General features: G+C 36.0%; 1 protein-coding gene across 4 annotated transcripts; it reads left to right on the top strand.

Annotated features, from left to right (window-relative positions):
• Positions 1–2,592: 2,592 nt before the first annotated feature.
• LOC141672752 (peptidyl-prolyl cis-trans isomerase CYP95-like) lies at positions 2,593–18,253 on the top strand. 4 transcript variants are annotated; one of them, XM_074479410.1, is made up of 15 exons: positions 2,599–2,694; positions 3,488–3,510; positions 3,603–3,721; positions 3,882–3,936; positions 4,500–4,588; positions 12,752–12,776; positions 13,048–13,086; positions 14,310–14,427; positions 14,607–14,740; positions 14,837–15,200; positions 15,368–15,468; positions 16,054–16,240; positions 16,329–17,057; positions 17,141–17,206; positions 17,673–18,253. In XM_074479410.1, exons 3-15 carry the CDS (start codon positions 3,647–3,649, stop codon positions 17,971–17,973), a joined length of 2,283 nt encoding a protein of 760 aa, XP_074335511.1. In that variant the 5' UTR covers positions 2,599–2,694; positions 3,488–3,510; positions 3,603–3,646; the 3' UTR covers positions 17,974–18,253. The 4 variants fall into 4 exon arrangements, with proteins under 4 accessions (XP_074335512.1, XP_074335510.1, XP_074335511.1 ...); XM_074479411.1 differs by lacking the exon at positions 3,488–3,510 and having other exon boundaries at positions 2,593–2,694; positions 17,679–18,253; XM_074479409.1 differs by lacking the exon at positions 3,488–3,510 and having other exon boundaries at positions 2,593–2,694.
• Positions 18,254–19,248: the final 995 nt, after the last annotated feature.

The following is a 19,248-nucleotide window of genomic DNA, read 5'->3' as shown; positions in this document are numbered from 1 at the left end:
GAAAAACATGCACATGCAAGAAATGGGACCTCACTGGGCTTCCTTGTTATCATGCATGTGCATATATTGCACTAAGGAATGAACCTTGGGAAATGCATGTTAAGGACTGTTATAAGAAGCACACCTACATGAAGGTATTTTATTTATTTTTGCATAATTACACTATATGGTATATGATATTACACATTTTGCATACACATAATTAGAGCATTTACTCTATGGTATTACACATTCTTGCAGTTATATAGCCATACATTAGAACCTGTAGTTGGTCCTGAATTTTGGGAATACTGCAATGAACCTGAGCCTTTACCGCCCACTGTTAAGATCCCAACTGGTAGGCCAAGAAAGAAAAGGACCACTAAGAATGATATACCAAGAGATCCCACAAAACTTCAAAGAACAGGTACCAAGATGCAATGCACTTATTGCACAACCAGTGGTCATAATTGGAGGAGTTGTGCTGCAAGGGTGAGATATCAACTCCCTTTTAATTTCATCATTTCTAGTATATATAAATCCCGTTATTTTAACTATATAATTTTGTAGAAATCTGATGAGGTGGCTAAAGCAGCAGCAGAAGGTAGGAATGTAGAGGTAGGAAAAACAAAGGTGAAGTGTGGAACTTGTGGGAAAGAATGTCATAATGCAAGGACATGTGGAAAGAAGGTACAAACATTTGAGTTTTATGTTTTAAATAGTTTTGTTCTACTTCATTATATGTTTCTCCACTTTAATGTTTCATAAGAAAAGCACCATTGCAACTCCAACAGCCAGTGCAGCTGAAAATCAAACTCCACAACCACTCTAACCAGAGGAAGAATAGCAGAAAAACAAAAGTCCAGCAATGCAGCTGAAGATTCTGATTTTCAGGAACCAAGCTCCAAAAGGACCAAAGCACAGCAGCAAAGAGGAAAAACTCCACCAAACAAAACTTCCAACACTCTCAAGAAGTTAGAGGCTGCAGCAAAGAGGAGTAACAAAGCTGCTTCTAAACAAGGAAATGGTGCTAAGAAAACACCTTGGAAAATCTAGCCATGTTGTGTTAAAACTTTTGTTAAAGCTTAAGTTAAACCTTGCATAAGCAGTATTATGTTAAATCTTGACTTAATTATCTACTTTTGTTAAGACAGTAGGATATGTTGTACCACTTGGTATGAAAACCAAGTTGGAAACTTTGACATCTTTTGAGTCTCTTTTGAATGATATCGCAAGGAAACTTTGAAATCTTTTTAATGCTATCGCAATATTTTATTAATCTTCATTTCATCATACATAATTCATTGCAAACTCATTACATAAGTACATAAGCTTAACTTACTTTCAATCCATTACATAAGTGCATAAAAGAAGGTAGACTTTAACATCGACTGTCAATTCATTTCTTACTGAATAAACCATAAACAAAGACCAAAGCTATACCAAAAAATAAACACTTCCACTTCCTTGCTTCTTTCTTCCAAAACTTCACTTCTTCTTCATGATTTGCAGAAACTTTCTTCTCTTCATCGAGCCTTCGAAGCCTCCTTAACAACCCTACAATCACCCCTTTACTCTGATTGCAAAATGGAGCATCAACCCACCTGAAAAATCCACAACCATTTTCACCTTCAACGCAACCTAAAAACCTTCTACCAACGTTGACATCTGTCCACACTGTCCTTTCCACCGCCCATCTTCCACATAAACAGATATTTTCCATGAATTTTTGATTTTCGATCTTCAGTTAAGCTTTGCACTGCATCTGGTACACTCATCTTCTTATATACACGAGATATATCTGTTCAAATACATGAAGACGGAAATACCCCTGGCTCTATTACATTTTCACGGTGAAACAGACGGGGAGGACACGGAGCCCCTTCGATATAAAAATAAAATAATTTAGCCATGCAACTGGCTAGAAATATAATTTAGACAAGTCCGTGCAATAAAATTATACTTCAGGTATACAAACTGCAATTAAGTCTATAAACATTACAAAGCTATTCTCGAATGTTCAAAGTGAAAGTTATGTGGTCCCATGCAATTGATACCCGTCGAATGTTACTTTAATTTTAAAAGAGGTATTAATAAATCAAAGTTCCTTTGATAATTGATGAGAGCAATTTATAACGGCTACATATCACTCTGATGATGATAATATGACACGAAATATCAATTTTACAGTTTTTAACGGATGTATATCATTTTGATAATAATAATTGAATGAGTTGTATATTACTTTCTCATTGAGCCATCAATTATCTTACCGAATCAATAATAAAGGGAGACCGACACATATGCTCTTAATACCCCTAATTGGTAGCCCACAATTTATTTGGATTCTTCAATTTTCTCATACGAAGTAATTGTAAAATTGAAGAGATATGTTGTTTATGCGGGGCAACAATAACAACCGAAACAATTCAAATCGTATTTATTGATTTTATAAATAATTTGCATTTCAAATTTGACCCATTTTTATAAAATAATTTTGATTTATTTAGTTTTTTTACTAAAATATTTTAGCTATACAAATAATTTATTTGTAAAAATTCGATTTTACTTTAATATAGAGATAAACCGAGTGGGGGGTATATTAGTAACCAAAATCTACCGGGGACTCATTAGGTTCACACATAACATAAGTCTAGCCTAGGTATTCAATTCTCACTCTATCACTGTGGAGCTGCATCGCCTAGCCTCTTTCAGGTACCAGTCTAGGGTTAGCTTCTCTATAATCTATACATATATTATACGTATATATTTCTTTCTTAACTCTCGGTTTTAAATTATCTATAATGTTTTAATCATTACATTCGTGTCGTATGTGTTCGATCTGTATTTGAATGTACCTGCTTCATCTCTACGATCATAATAATAAGTTTTGTGAGTTAAATTATCGAAATTTGTGTAAAATTTGATGTCATTCTGTAGTATAATCTGTCAATTTTCGGTTTTGTGAGTTTTGATTTTCTCTCTCGATTTGTCGATTTCTGCTGCTGAATTGTGCTTATGTGCTCCTTGTTTGAATTTTACGTCCAGCTCTGAGATGAGCGTTTTCTGTTAGTTTATCAATTGCTAGTGTACTGCGGCTGTTAGGTGTAAAAGCAGGGCTATGTTTTTGAGCCCTGTAAAATTTAATATAATTTTGTATTATTTGTAACTTATTGTTTCACAAAATGTGATTGGTGGTGTTGTGTTATGTTTGATTGTTCTCTGTTTTGAATTTGGCGTCGTAGTGTATATGAGTAATTTTTGTTAGCTCGTCCCCTCAAAAGATATTTCAAATTTAGTAGGTTTGTGCAATTTCGTCTGTCAATACTCTGTTTTGTGTTTTTGAGCTTTTGATTTGTGGTTTTGTTAATTTTTGGTACTGTATGGTGTTTACTTGATTAGATGATCCTTGTTCGAGTTCTGCTACATCCACCTTTTTTAATACTAATAATAACGATTGTCAGAATTTGATAAGATTTAGTTTTATTTTTGTGGTTTTTGTATTTAGCTATGGTGGCTTACAAATTTGAGGTAATACCTTGGTGCCATATTTGTTTTGTTTAATTTACTATTCCAATTGAAAATTCATGATAATTTTTTCTTGTATGAATTGTTTACACCAGAGCGTTGGTAATGGTAGCTTGAGTTTAGCTGGAACACGAAGAAAATGAGCAAAAAAAATTCATTTGTTTTTTTGGACGTATCAATCGATGGAGATCCCATCGAAAGAATGGCATTTGAGGTATAACTGTACAGAATTTTAAACCAGTAGCATGTGAAGTTGATGGTTTATGTTATTGTTATCATAATTTATTTGACAAATTACGACATGTCATTTCATCTGTTGACCTATAATTGATAGGTGTGCTATTGTTTTGATTTGGTTTTATATTTTTGTGCAGCTTTTCTACGACCTTGCCCCCAAGACTGCAGAAAATTTCCGTGCACTGTGCACAGGTGAGTTGTTATGATGTTGTAGACTTGGTTCATTTTGTTGATACTTTGCCTATGTCTGTTAAGTATCCATCTTTTTATATACTTTTAGCTAGAATTTGAAACTGAAGGCTTGTTATTCAACATCTTTATTTTAATTATAAAAAATCTACTAGGAAGGTGTGGGTTTGGATGGTTGATGAGGATGGGTACGAAGGAATTGGATTGAGAATGATATGGAATCCCAAGGGTTATGTAAATTCGACTAGGAATGTGGTTACCATTCCATACGAGCAAATTGCAAATCTAAACACCAATGCATGGGATTGTGTTTGTTAATCGGGCTCATTAACTATGAACCTAACCGTTCCTGTACATTATTAAATAGTACATGAGGAAAAATTTCACATATTAAATGTATATATTGTTTGAAGTACATCTATTTTCTGCATGCTATCATATCTGCAGGAGACTTTCTATTTTTGAATTCTCTTGTTTATTTGATTTTTAGAAGTTTCGTACTTGCATTTTAATACAATACAATAGAGTGTTTTCATTCTTATTTTGAATGATTTGTTATAATTCAGGAGAGAAAGGACTTAGTTCCACGACAGGAAAGCCCTTGCACTATAAAGGAACATTCTTCCATCGCATCATTAAGGGATCGATGGCTCAAGTATGTACTTGTATCTAGATTGTTGTCGCACGTAATGTCTGAAATTCGATGGCTCGATAGATAATATTCTATTCTAACTGTCAAGGCAAATGGGACAGTCTCTTATGCAAATGGGACAGTCCCTTTACAAATGAGACAATGAATGAGACAGTCTCAATTAACTGCAGAATGAAGATAACAGTAATTAAAATGCAGAATGCTGAAAACTGAAAAGTAAAAACACCAGAAGTTTTTCACTTGGTTCGGCCCCTACACCTAGTCTATGGCCTACATCCAAGTCCCCATGCCAACTAGCATAGAGAATGTATTATATCAACTTCAATAAAAGAACTTACAGTCTTTTCCTTGATTACAAATATAGCACTTGAAAGAAACCCTTTCCCAAGCTACCTTGCTACCTAGCCCACTGCTATTCCTTAGCCTTCTAGCTACCCTGCTATACTTTGAAATCAAGCTTGGCACAACCCGGCACAAAGTTGATATGAATACACGCAATAGATAACAATGAAATATTACAACTCAAACTAGGTCTTCTTGTTTGACTGGATATTCAAGAGATATAAAACAAGAATGGTGTTTCAGATTATAAAGATAGAACATGGAATCATTTGGTGTAATCTGAAAATGTGAGATGTGTCTTCTTCTTTGATAGAATATTCAAGAGAATAAAATAAGAAGAGTTTTTCAGAGAATAAAGATAGAACGTGGAATAAGCACTCTTATTGAAACTGAAAAACAAGATGTGTATTTATATACACAAATCTAACGGGTTTGATTTTCAAAACAAAGAAGAGATAAGATTGAATAATCTATTTGTTTGAAAATATTTGAATAAGTCTTTGTAAAACAACCCGTTAGTTGGTTGTAAAAGATAAACCTTAGAAAGGATAAGATTAGAATAGTTCAAATAGGTTTATCAAGATAGAGTTTGTTTTGGAGATAAACTTGTTTACCCAGTCAAATAGAATTTCACCAAACCCTATCGCTTACAACAACTAAGTCCCATAATCTGCATTCTCTACGTACATCTTGAATTAGGTCATCATCAGAAATCTGCAAATCAACATTCTCCCCCTTTTATGATGATGACAAAGAGAACAATTGCTCCCCCTATCAAAAACACTTAAAGCTCTGTTCAAGATGTTAGGAACAAGAAAATAGCATATGCAGATTATATCTTTATGCAACAGATATAACAATAAGTATAGAAATAAATGAAATCAGTACATAATCAAAATCGAAAAATAACTCTTTTCTCCCCTCTCAACATCATAAAAGGGATAAAAGAATTAATCAGACAAAGAGCACATACCAAGTTTTCGACGCATCAAACAAAATCTATCTTCAACCAAAGGCTTAGTGAAGATATCTGCATGCTGTTTCTCAGTAGAAATATATATAAGTTCAATATTACCTTGAGAAACATTATCTCGTAGAAAATGGTGACGAACATCAATATGCTTAGTACGAGAATGCATGACATGATTTTTAGAGATATTAATTGCAGAAGTATTATCACAATAAATAGGAATATTTGAGTAAGAAATACCAAAATCCTGTAATGTTTGTTGCATCCACAAAATTTGAGCACAGCAACTTCCAGCTGCAATGTACTCTCCTTCCGCGGTAGAAAGAGCTACTGAAGTTTGCTTTTTACTATGCCATGCAACTAAACAATCTCCTAAAAATTCACAAGCACCACTTGTGCTTTTTCTATCAACCTGTGACCCTGCATAGTCAGCATCTGAAAAACCGATTAAGTCAAAGGAAGAGGAGCTTGGATAAAATAATCCCAAGTCACTCGTACCTTTCAAATATTTAAAAATGCGTTTAACGGCATTCAAATGAGATTCTTTAGGTTGAGATTGAAAACGAGCACACAAGCATACACTATACATAATGTCAGGTCGTGAGGCAGTTAAATATAACAATGAACCAATCATACCTCGAAATTTAGTGACATCTACAGGTGTACCTTGTTCATCCTTTGTAAGCTTAACTGAAGTACTCATCGGAGTTGATTTAGGTGAAGACATGATCAAGTGCAAATCTTTTGAGTAAATCCTTTATGTACTTGCCTTGGTGAATAAATATTCCCGCATTAGACTGATTAATTTGCAAACCTAGAAAGTACTGCAATTCACCCATCAAACTCATATTGAATTCCTTATGCATGCAATCAGAAAACCACTTACACAAAGATTCGTTAGAAGATCCAAATACTATATCATCAACATAAACTTGTACTAAAAGAAAGTTATCACGTTTATGAAAAATAAAGAGAGTTGGATCGAGTGTACCACGAACGAAACCATTGTTCACAAGAAATTGACTGAGACGTTCATACCAACAGCGAGGAGACTGTCTCAATCCATAGACAGATTTCTTGAGCTTGTAAACATAGTTAGGGTACTTCTCATGAATAAAACCTGGAGGCTACTTCACGTAGACTTCTTCCTTGTGATAACCATTTAGAAAAGCGCTCCTGACGTCCATCTGATAGAGCTTGAACTTCTTGTGAGCTGCAAAAGCCATTAAGATTCGAATAGCTTCTAAACGAGCTACTGGAGCATATGTCTCGTCGTAATCGATTCCTTCCTGCTGATTGTATCCCTGAGCAACCAAACGAGCTTTTTATTTCGAATGATATTTCCATCTTCATCCTTCGTATTCTTGAAAACCCAACGAGTACCAATGATCTTGGCATCCTGAGGAGGTGGGACGAGTTCCCAAACTTCACAACGCTCGAACTGGTTCAATTCTTCCTGCATTGCAACAGACTAGTGTTCGTCTGCAACTGCTTCTTGAGCGTTCTTTGGTTCGAACTCAGCAACAAAAGCACAGAATGCACACAGATTGTGAAATCTGCTTCGAGTAGAAATCCCTTGATCTAAATCAGTGAGAAGATTATCTGGTGGATGATTCTTCACAGTCCTAGAAGACTTAGGAAGTTGAATATTGCTCATCTCTTCCTCATTAGAATTATTTGCTTGGAAATGAATAGGAGTTGTCTCATTCAAAAGAGACTGCCTCATTTCCGCTTGTGAGGATTTATCCGGAGGAGTAACATAATTCACATTTGAAATACTATCACGAGTCTTTGGAGAACCAGAAGATTCATCTGAAGCTTGAGTAGATCCTGAAGAATTACCAGAAGACCGCGAAGGACCTGGAGAGTCTTGACTGATCGACTTGTCAGAATGAGACTGACTCTTTTCAGAATGAGACGATAGATCCACAGTGTCTTCATCAATTTGAGATATATTCCTTGAGGATTCATTGAACGCAATATTGATGGATTCTTCTACTTTGTTCTTGATAGAATTATAAACGCGATAAGCTTTGCTTGTAGTAGAATATCCCAAGAAGATTCCTTCCGTAGATTTCGCATCGAATTTGCCTCGATTATTTTGAGTATCTAAAATAAAACACTTGGAACCAAATACTCGAAAATAACTAATGTTAGGAGTCCTTTTCTTAAGAAATTCATACGGAATTTTAAGCAAAATAGGACGAATAAGTACTCTATTTAAAACATAACAGGAAGTGTGTACCGCTTCAGCCCAAAATTTTCTTGGAAGCTTACTCTCATGCAGTAGAGTTCTGGCAGTTTCTTGTAAAGTCCTGTTCTTGCATTCTACTACTCCGTTCTGCTAAGGAGTTCGAGGAGCTGAGAATTCATGAGTGATTCCTCTTGATTTACAGAAGGTTATGAAATCCTTCTCAAATTCACCTCCATGATCACTACGAATAGTCTTGAGCTTAAAAGAATACTTAGTCTCAAGGTTAGTAATGGGATCCTTAAACTCAACAAAAGCTTCATCCTTAGTTCGTAAAAATAATACCCAAGTAAAACGAGAATAATCATCAACTATAACAAAAGCATAATTCTTACCTCCCAAGCTTACATACCTTTTTGGACCGAAAAGATCTAGATGAAGGAGCTGCAAAGGAACAGAAGTTGATACTTTATTCTTAGCAGTAAAAGAAGTTTTCACCTGTTTTCCAAGTTGGCAAGCTGAATAAGGTTCTATTTTCTTGTACTTCAGCTTTGGTAGACCTCGAACCAGATCATGAGAAGATATGATATCTTCCGAAGAAGATCCATGTGAACATGGCTTAGACGTCGATGCCAAAGATATTGCTGATCTTGAACAGTAGCAAGACAAATTTCCTCCTGCTGTGCATCAAAATCTAACACGAAAATATTTCCTTTCCTTTTGGCAACTAAAGCAAACTCGTTAGTCTTAGTACCAATGTAACATACATCCTTATCGAACTTAACCTTATGACCAGCATCAGTAAGTTGACTTACACTAATAAGATTATATTTCAAACCATCAACTAAAAGAACATTAGAAATAGCAAACCTGTCATTACCAATGGTGCCTTTTCCAATAATTCTGACGGTGTTTGAATCTCCAAGAGTAACTAAGCCACCTTCCTTGGCAACTAGAGATAGAAACTTGGATTTATCACCTGTCATGTGACGTGAACAACCACTGTCGATGATCCATTTATTTCGCGGAACATGGACCTTCAAACAAACCTGCAAGAATTGCTTTATCTCTTAGGTACCCACTTAACCTTGGGTCCTGGTTGGTTAGTATCACAAATCTTATATAAATGTTTATCTGATTTCTTAATGCACATCTGAACAGATGAACAATATTAGCAGATTTATATCTAGTAGACGATTTATAAGATGAGTTAGAAGGGTGGCCCTTGATACCACATAATCTAGATTCAGATGTAGGGTGGCCAGCTTTGCCACAATCTCGACATTTCTCATAAGGCATCTTATATTTCATAGGAGCTCGCTTATACCCTTCTTGAAATGCATGTTTCTTGATTGATTCACATCCTAAACCTCCTTTATCAAGAGAAGATTTTTGTTCTCCAAGAAGAGCATTCAAAGTTCCTTCTCCATGGAAACATTTAGCTAAATCCTTTTCAAGCTGTTCAACTTTCTGCTTTAATTCAGGAACCAGGAGATCAGGAGCACTGTCTTCTTTAACGGTTTCTGGATCAACGGATATTGACTCTTTCTTCAAGGCTTCAAGGCTTCAAGGCATACATCCTTCATCTCAATCTCATTTTTGAGATATTGATTTTCTTCAGTAAGTTTTGAAACCCTTTCAAGCAAGGATTTGTTCTCTGCAACCAGGGCTTCTTCCTTCATGGGGTCATCCATTTCACTAAGAACTTCACTTAATGCTTGCTTTAAATAAGCATTCTTTTCTTTTTACTTCTTAACCTGGACCTGCAAATTTAAAATAGATGAAGATATATTTGAATTATACTTAATATTCTGTACCTCATCATTGTCACTGGAATTGTCCTCTAGTCCAGCAAAGCAAAGTTGAGCAACTTCATCGTCTGAATCGATCTCCACGTCAGATTCATCATCACTCCAAGTAATTAATGCCTTCTTTTTGTTCTTCAGCTTGTAGCAGTCCTTTTTGAAGTGCCCTTTCTTTCCACACTCAAAACAGGTATCCTTGCTTTGATTTGTTTTACTCTCCTTGCTCAGATTAGATTTGAAGTCCTTTGGAAACTGTGACTTCATAGGTCGTTTGGAGGCATTCCGTTTGGCAAGAAATTTATGAAACTTCTTTGTTAGAAGAGCAATCTCTTCATCAGAATCATCAGGAGACTCGTCTGCATCTGCATTAAGTTCAAGAGTTTTCTTACGAGGAGCTTCATCTTCTTCATCATATCTGCGTAGCTGATTTTCGAATTCTTCCAATTCACTGAACAGTGTTAGAGTATCCATAGTCGAAAGCAGTGTTGAATCCTGCAGAATAGTAACCTTTGGAGCAAACTTCTTTGGCATTGCTCTGAGGATTTTCCTATTAATCTCAGATTGAGAAATGATCCTTTCCAGAAGTGAGATAGAGTTCATCAATGTCGGAAACCTCCCTTGAGCATCTCGCACGCTTTCATCTCTTTCCAACCTGAAACTTTCATAGTCACTCATGAGCATACTTAATTTTACTTCACGTACCTTAGACGTGCCTTCGTGGCTGACTTTGATCGTATCCCAGATCTGTTTGGCAGTAGTACACGCTGATACTTTTCTTAATTCTGTAGCTACCATGCCATTGAGAACAGAGTTCATCGCTTTAGCATTGGAGTTCATTGCATTCACTTCTTCAGGAGAAAGATCTTTGAGAGATTTCGGCTTCCCTTCTTTCATAGGAATTGTAAAACTATTTTCTACAGCATCCCATTCGAAAGCATCACGCTGGAGAAAGATTTTCATCCGAAACTTCCAATCATCGTAGTTTTCAGCACCATGAAGCAGTGGTGGATAATTGTTTGAATACCTATCTGGTTGAGCCATGGATCGCTAGCAAAATAAACACTAAAAAGAGAATTAAATGCACCTGCTCTGATACCAAATGAAATTCGATGGCTCGATAGATAATATTCTATTCTAACTGTCAAGGCAAATGGGACAATCTCTTATGCAAATGGGACAGTCCCTTTACAAATGAGACAATGAATGGGACAGTCTCAATTAACTGCAGAATGAAGATAACAGTAATTAAAATGCAGAATGCTGAAAACTGAAAAGTAAAAACACCAGAAGTTTTTCACTTGGTTCGGCCCCTACACCTAGTCTATGGCCTACATCCAAGTCCCCATGCCAACTAGCATAGAGAATGTATTATATCAACTTCAATAAAAGAACTTACAGTCTTTTCCTTGATTACAAATATAACACTTGAAAGAAACCTTTTCCCAAGCTACCTTGCTACCTAGCCACCTAGCCCACTGCTAATCCTTAGCCTTCTAGCTACCTTGCTATACTTTGAAATCAAGCTTGCCACAACCCGGCACAAAGTTGATATGAATACACGCAATAGATAACAATGAAATATTACAACTCAAACTAGGTCTTCTTGTTTGACTGGATATTCAAGAGATATAAAACAAGAATGGTGTTTCAGATTATAAAGATAGAACATGGAATCATTTGGTGTAATCTGAAAATATGAGATGTGTCTTCTTCTTTGATAGAATATTCAAAAGAATAAAATAAGAAGAGTTTTTCAGAGAATAAAGATAGAACGTGGAATAAGCACTCTTATTGAAACTGAAAAACAAGATGTGTACTAGTTTAGGAGCAAACCAAACCGAAATGAGAGAGAAGAAAATAAAATGGGAAGGAGGGAGTACATCACAAAAAAAAAAAGCAATAGTGACCATCATCCCTGTATCCTACAGCAAGAAAGAGGATAGCTGACCGGAAAACAAAAGGTACGTTAAGCCATGGTCAGCCTGTAAAGCTAATCCCAGCACAAATAGGTGACATTGTTGATTTGCAGATTTCTGATGATGACCTAATTCAAGATGTACATAGAGAATGCAGATTATGGGACTTAGTTGTAATAAGTGATAGGGTTTGGTGTAATTTTATTTGACTGGGTAAACAGTTTATCTCCAAAACAAACTCTATCTTGATAAACCTATTTGAACTATTCTAATCTTATCCTTTCTAAGGTTTATCTTTTACAACCAACTAATGGGTTGTTTTACAAAGACTTATTCAAATATTTTCAAACAAATAGATTATCCAATCTTATCTCTTCTTTGTTTTGAAAATCAAACCCGTTAGATTTGTGTATATAAAACCGAGCGGCCCAGACAACGTCCTAGGCGTAGGGGAGATCGGACGACTACAGGGGAAGCGGAAGCGGCTGACTGCAGTCCCCGAGCAAGTTAACGCTTTTGGGCTAACGCTGAAAAGAAATAAAAAGGGAATGGGACATGCTAGATTTTGTCCCTTTCCTTTGATAAATTTTATTTTTCATCAATACCCTTGTTTAAGTCAAATAAATTGAGAGTTTTCATGCATAATTTACATTTACTAGAACATAAAAATGTTATGTTTCATTTCCTGTCTCCCTGGCACTCGTATACTGATGCTTATATGTTTAAATTTTTTAAGACCAACTTAAATGAGGGTAACTAGTCTAAACATTAAACAATTCAAGTTTTCTTAATATTAATGGGACGGAGGGATCAGTTATTGAGGTTGTACTTGCAAATTTTTTTGTATTGGTGTATTTGACTAGTCTGATTTTGGTCCATCACTTTATATATGAATATGCCTTTTGATTTACATTTTGATGACAACTGGTAATTGTTTTACAGGCCGGTGATCTGTTGAGGCGTGGTGGTAAGTTCTCTTAGTATTACCTGGTATATGTGCTCTTTCTTTAATTTCTCACTGGCATGCAATTAAGGAGTCAACTCTAGGTTAAATTTTCTACAGTATTCTTTTGTTATAGTCGATGTAAAGCATAATTTTCTTTTGATACCTCATTTTTCCTACACCATGGTATATACTTAAAATACTTGGTATTTATTTAGTGTTAAGTGTTTATATTGTTCTGTGCTTGCTTGCAACAAGTAATTTACTTATATGCACCATATGTATCATTTCACAGGGAAGTTTGGAGAGAGTATATACGGGGAGAAATTTCCAGGTAAGAGTTGATGAATATTTTGTTACTCTTAATGGATGCATACTCATTAAAATTTTGAAGCTTGCACTGCTAGTTGTAGAGCTATGTTCGTTCATTATTTCACTTGTAGAAGATTGAATAAGCTTTTTTTATGTTTTAAATATATGCATGTGCATTTCTGTATATTTATTGTCCCAAAAATCATTTGTATCTTGAGAGCAAATGGTATTCCTTTTTGCGTTGCCTGTGAAGGTGGGGATGACTATGATCTTATTCTTGCTGCATGGGAGCATTGACCCAATGAATTTGGACATTGTATATCTTTCACTTAAAATGGTAGGATGTATGAATATATTACCTAATCGTGTGCAACTATCGATTTTGTTGTATTGATCGAAGTATATATTATGTACTTGATGAACGTTAGGCCCGTGTTTGCACTTATCTTGTATTTGTTGGTTGACCTTGTAACTTGTGCTCATCTATTAATTTTTTACTTTTTAGTTTATGGTATTAGTTATGTTTCCATGCTGCAAGTTCAAAGATGTGGGAGATAAGAAGCCAAAGTAAAATAATAAATGTCCGAGCTTGTTAACAATGGAAATGTAACTAGCTCTACGTAAAACATGGATAAATTCTATCTTGTGTGTTGGTTATTATGCATATTTAGTTACAGTTTCCTCATCAGTGATTTGCCACTCCGTCTGTTCTCTGTTTCTATTCACTTGAATAGTGTATAAGCATAAGCACCTATATGATTGGGGTTAGGTGGATTAGAATCACTTTAATTTTTTTTTCAATGTAGAAGTCATGAGAGCAGAGTACTTTTGATTTGAATCAATTGCAACAAAAAGCTTCCATGCAGGTGCTCTATGTTAGTTATCACTTTTGCTTTGAAAAGACCGTCCACCTGCGTGTATAAGAATTCCGTGAATTATTCTGCTTCCACAACCTTACTGTTGCTAATATGGCCATGGGTGCCTTACGAATTTAAAGCACCTCTTTGTGTCACATTTGAACTCTATCTGTTCCATTTTTTATCTACTTACATTTGACGTGCACATCTTTATGCAATTTCTCATCATATTAGTGTTCGAGTCAGGGCCAAGATTTATATATAGTAAATCTTATTATTGAGTAAGTGTGGCTTAAAGGCATTGGTCTATTATGTGGTTTTTGGATACTTGAACAGTCTGGTTGTTGGGTTTAGTTTTGTAAGAGTTTGAAGTTTATTTAAATTGCAGATGAAAGACCCAAACTATTACATGATGAGCCCGGTCTTCTCCTAATGGCAATCGAGGATCGTGATACGCGTGGGTCGTTGTTTAGCATAACCTTTAAAGCTAATCATCAGTTAAACAAGTAGGTTTGCTTCTTATGTTAAACCTGTTGTTTTACCATATTCAAGTGTGATAAATTTATTAAATGATATTGTAGTATATAACTATTTGCTATTCAGTTCTTTACCCAATAATTTTTTTTAATATTGTGGAAGATATTTGCATGTTGCATAATAATTAAATCTGGTTTTGGCACAACAGGAAATATATTGTGTTTGGAAAACTTGTTGAAGGACTTGATGTTTTGGAAAAGATTGAAAATTGTGGGGATGATCCTGATGTAACCGTAAAGATCATAAATTGCGGTGAAAATGAAGATGACAACGAGAATTTAGGTATGTAAAAGTATGAACTATGAATGGCAAGTGTTTACGTATGTTTTTGTGGCTCCATTGTTGCTGAATTGCTGAAGTAGTTATTTTCATGTGCAGTCAAAAGAAAATCAAGTAAACTGAGAAATGGCAATGATGTTTTATCAGAGTCCAACAGTCGTGAAATGCGGCGTAAAAGGAAGCATAAAAAATCCTCAAAAGATAGAAGAAAGAGGAGGAAGTATTATACATCTGATTCTGTCACCACCTCGGATACGGAGACAGAAACATCTGAATCTGATAGTGAGTCAGACTTTGATTTATCATCATCATCATCGTCCGATATCAGTTCATCCAGTGATGATAAAAGGAAGAAGAGAAAAAGATCCAAGAGAAACCGAAGTAAACATGGAAAAAAGAGGGATAGAAAACGAGACAAAAAACGCAAGAGGCGTAATAAGAGATCAAAGCATAAATCAAAAAGGTTGTATTGGCACTGTATTTGATTGTATATTGCTTTTGGTTCAATTTAGTTTTGCTACTGAAATTAAGAGTTTTGGTTTACAGAGTAAGGCTGGGCAATAACAGGGAAAAATTTGCAAATCTGTGGTGTATAATCATTATTTTAATCCTTGTACTCTATTAATGCAGGGATTTGGGAGGCTCTAGTGGAAGTGAAAGTGGCACAGATGATGATACTAGCACTGTTCGTAAACATGATGAGAAGCTTAAGAATCCTGCTGAATTTACAGGTGTGTGCTCAAGTTGTCAACTGCACTTGAAATTGGCTATACTTTGTTGTTTAATGAAATTTTGCTTAATGAAAATTAATTGAAGTTAAAATTTTTTCAATGCAGCCATAAAATTTGTAGCAACCTACTGTCTTGGAGATGAAACTTTAGTCTGCCATTGTTTAGCTTTTGCAATGTAACCATTGGCCTGTTTGCTTTGTAATTGTCAAGTTCCTAAGTTCTAAACAAACTTATGGAGGGCTTGAATGTTTTGGTCTGATGCCCCTGTCATTTATGGTTTTTTATAAGTTTTTGTATAACATGTTCTATAGTAGAATATCATGTCACCATATTTCTACGCTGTCTTATGTACAAACAAACTTATGGAGGGCTTGAATATATATTATAACCACTAGCAATTCATACCCATCATCTTGTATAAACCTCTATGCCACATTTCTTCCTTGATCTCTCATTTTTCATTTATTATTATTTCATCCATATTAAGCATCATGATACCAATTGTTCCCTGGTTTTTGATTTCTCCATGGTGCTGTGTGCTTTCTTTTATTGATTGTGCAACTGAATTTCTTTCGCTTCTGCTAGGAGAAAAGGAAGACAATTCCCTTCGTCATAAAAATATAGTTTCACCTGATATGCTTGAGAGGGAGGAAGGTGAGTTCCCAAGGGAAAATGGACAGCTAAAAAGCAACGGGATTGAAATGGAAACTAAATCTGAAAAAAGTTCAGAAAGACAACCTGATGTAGTAGATGATCATCCTGGAAAATCTAGGTCCACTTTGCATTTCTTTGCACTTGAGTTCGTAGTTGTGCTTTGAATGCTCTATCAAATCTTGAAAATGTTTAACATTGATGGTCAGGAGTCGAAGCATCAGTCCTAAAAGGACATTGAGCAGGAGTACTAGCATCAGTCCCAAAACAAGTTTGAGAAAAAGCCCAGCTGTGAGCCCGAAGAGGAGCATGAGTGAGAGTCCAAGTGTCAGTGGAAGCCCTACACGTACATCTCGTGGAAACAGGGGATTCAGCAGAAGTCCTATTAGAAGATGTAGTCTAGTTAGAAGTGTTAGCAGAAGCCCTTTAAGCCCTAAAGTGGGAAGAAGCATCAGCCCGAGATCAGTACGTGCCAGACCTCGACGGGGCAGTCCACAAAGTCCCACTCCATCTCCACGTCAGAGAGGTGCTAGTCCTTCCCCACCAAGAACCTCATCTAGAAAGCGTGAAAGCAGAAGCCCGGTTCGATCTCGTAAAAGTTTAAGTACAAGCCCTGTTAGATCATCTCGAAGAAGCATCAGCCGAGGTTCAGATAGGGCCCCTTCTAGGAGGAGCACGAGCCGAAGTCCAACTAAAGCGCAAACAAGGAATAGCCGTCGCAGTTACTCCAGGAGCCCTGTTGGTTATGGTCGTAGGGCAAGGTCACCTTATGCTGATCGTGCAAGGAGCATATCTAGGAGTCCTTCTCCAGATGGTTCAACTAAGCGGATTAGACGAGGAAGAGGTTTCAGTCAGCGTTACTCTAATGCTCGCAGATACCATTCTTCAGATCGTTCGCCTATAAGGCCGTATCGCTATGGCAGAAGTGAGCGAGACAGGTAATAAATTGTATATTGTTGCGACAGGAAGCTGCTACTTTTTCGTTTTTGTTTACTCAAAACTTTTCTACTACGTGTTCTAGGTATCAGAATTACAGGAGATCTCCCAGGCGTCACAGAACTCCGCCGAGAGAAAGAACTCCTTCAAGGTCTGGTTACTTCGTTACATTTATCTGTAGCTGTTAATATAATAGTTTGTTATCGTTAAATTTACAGGAATCGGCTATGTTCCAGAGTGTTGCACTTTTTGGGTTTTCTTGTTTAAGGAATATGGTGGATCTTAATATTGCATTGCTTTAGTCTTTAAACAGTTGGCACACAATGTTTTTGCACATTTTTTTTTGTAGTGTTTGTTTGGTAAAAAAGAACTGTAACTGAGAGGAGAGGGAGTAAAAAGAACAAGATAAAGTGCACTCCTACATTGTGTTCTCTTCTCCATGTGATTTAACTTTTTGAACCCAGACATTCTTTATGCTGTAGACATTTGTTATCCATAAATACTTAATGGTTGCATTTAGTCCACGACTCCAAAGACCATTTTCTTTTAAATATCTTAATAACTGATAATCTATTTATTAATTGTGACATTTATGAGTTCTGTTACACTTGCTCCAGATACAGAAGCAGAAGAAGCAGGACTCGAAGTCGTAGTGCTTCAAGAAGTCCAATCCGCTACCGCAATCGCCGTCATAGCCGCAGCCGATCTCCTGTAGAGACAACTAGGTATCGTGCATCACCTCATGCTGAAAGGAGGATGTCACCTCGGAGTATGAGCCGGTCTTTATCTCGCTCTTCACCATCAGAATCAACTAAAAGGGCTAGCAAAGAGAAATCTTTATCATCTTCTGAAAGCCCGCCTGCAAAGAAAGGTTTAGTCTCTTACGGGGATGGATCTCCCGACTCCGGCCACAGGTGATAATTGGGTTAGTGAGTGTTGAATGGAGGATTTTAGTTCGTGGTGGTAGTTATAAATGGTGTACCTGGGTAGGCTGTTTGGTCTGTTTAATAAGAATATTGAATGATGGATATTTTGTTGGCCGAGTCAGAGTATTGAGTACTGCAGAGTGTTATTATGATGCATTCCCCAGATTTGTTTTTTTTTTCTAATTTAGATTTGGATTTTTTCCCCTTGGATCATTAATGTTATTGAAATGCTTTTTATTTGTAGCTATTCTATATATCTTTGCCTGCTCCCAGTATCTATCTTTTTTATGACTTCTTCATTATCCAACTACAAGTCAAATTTCGTATTAGTTAGCATGGGGTTTTGACTCTTGGTAGACATATCTATGTTTTTACAGGGGACGCAGACATTGTACTATGTTTTAATCAGGTCAAACTTTACCCAACACCACTCCTTCCTGTTACTTTCTACTTTTAGATACTAAATATCTCCCTTTATAGGATGTGTTTGAAACTTGTCTGGGCGGTGGTGGTGTGGTGTGTTTAACCAGCCAAGAGAAAAGCAAAAAAAAATTCAGGCCCAACTTTTTCCTTTGGCATAAGAAAAGTTTGGGGGCAGAGGCAGTCAGAAGAAAATTAAGTATTTTGTAGTCATCCCTTTGGGCACTAATCTTTGCTATGTTACGGTAGAGTTATTACGATTTCACGGAATGTCGAATGTTCAAAACTTGTTAAAGAAAAGGACGGCGGGGTGTTATATGTTCAACTAGCCCCCCCATGTGTTTAACTAGCCCAAAAGAAAGAAGAGAAAATTCAGGTCCAACTTTTTCCCTGGCATTAGAAAAGTTTGGGGGCAGAGGTAGGAACATAAGAAAATTGAGTATTTTGTAGTCATCCAGGGCAATAATCTTTGCTAGATTACGGTAGAGTTATTACGTTTTTTTTGTGAATGATTATATTTTTATACAAGCCTGGTTATAGAATATAAAGCTTTGTTTCTCAATTATGGTGGAAAAAAATGCCAAAATTTTGAATTTCAGTTGTATTGCGAAGGAGTATAAAGCTTGCAGATGTTCTAAATGAACATTTGTTTTCAACAAAATTTAAATTTCAATTTAAAGTAACGCCGGCTCATAATTTTTAGACCAACGAAGGTTGGTGAATTGTTCAAACTCAGTTACAAGAGAGGTAAAAAATTTGACTTCTAACAGCGTAAATTTATCATAAAAAGAAAAAAAGAAAAGCTTATAATCTATAACTTAAAGTTGGTTTTGTTTTGCTCGTAGAT

The sequence above is a fragment of the Apium graveolens genome, chromosome 7 (assembly GCF_009905375.1).
Source record: "Apium graveolens cultivar Ventura chromosome 7, ASM990537v1, whole genome shotgun sequence".
Lineage (NCBI taxonomy): Eukaryota > Viridiplantae > Streptophyta > Magnoliopsida > Apiales > Apiaceae > Apium > Apium graveolens.
This window is presented reverse-complemented; position numbering and strand designations above follow the sequence as displayed.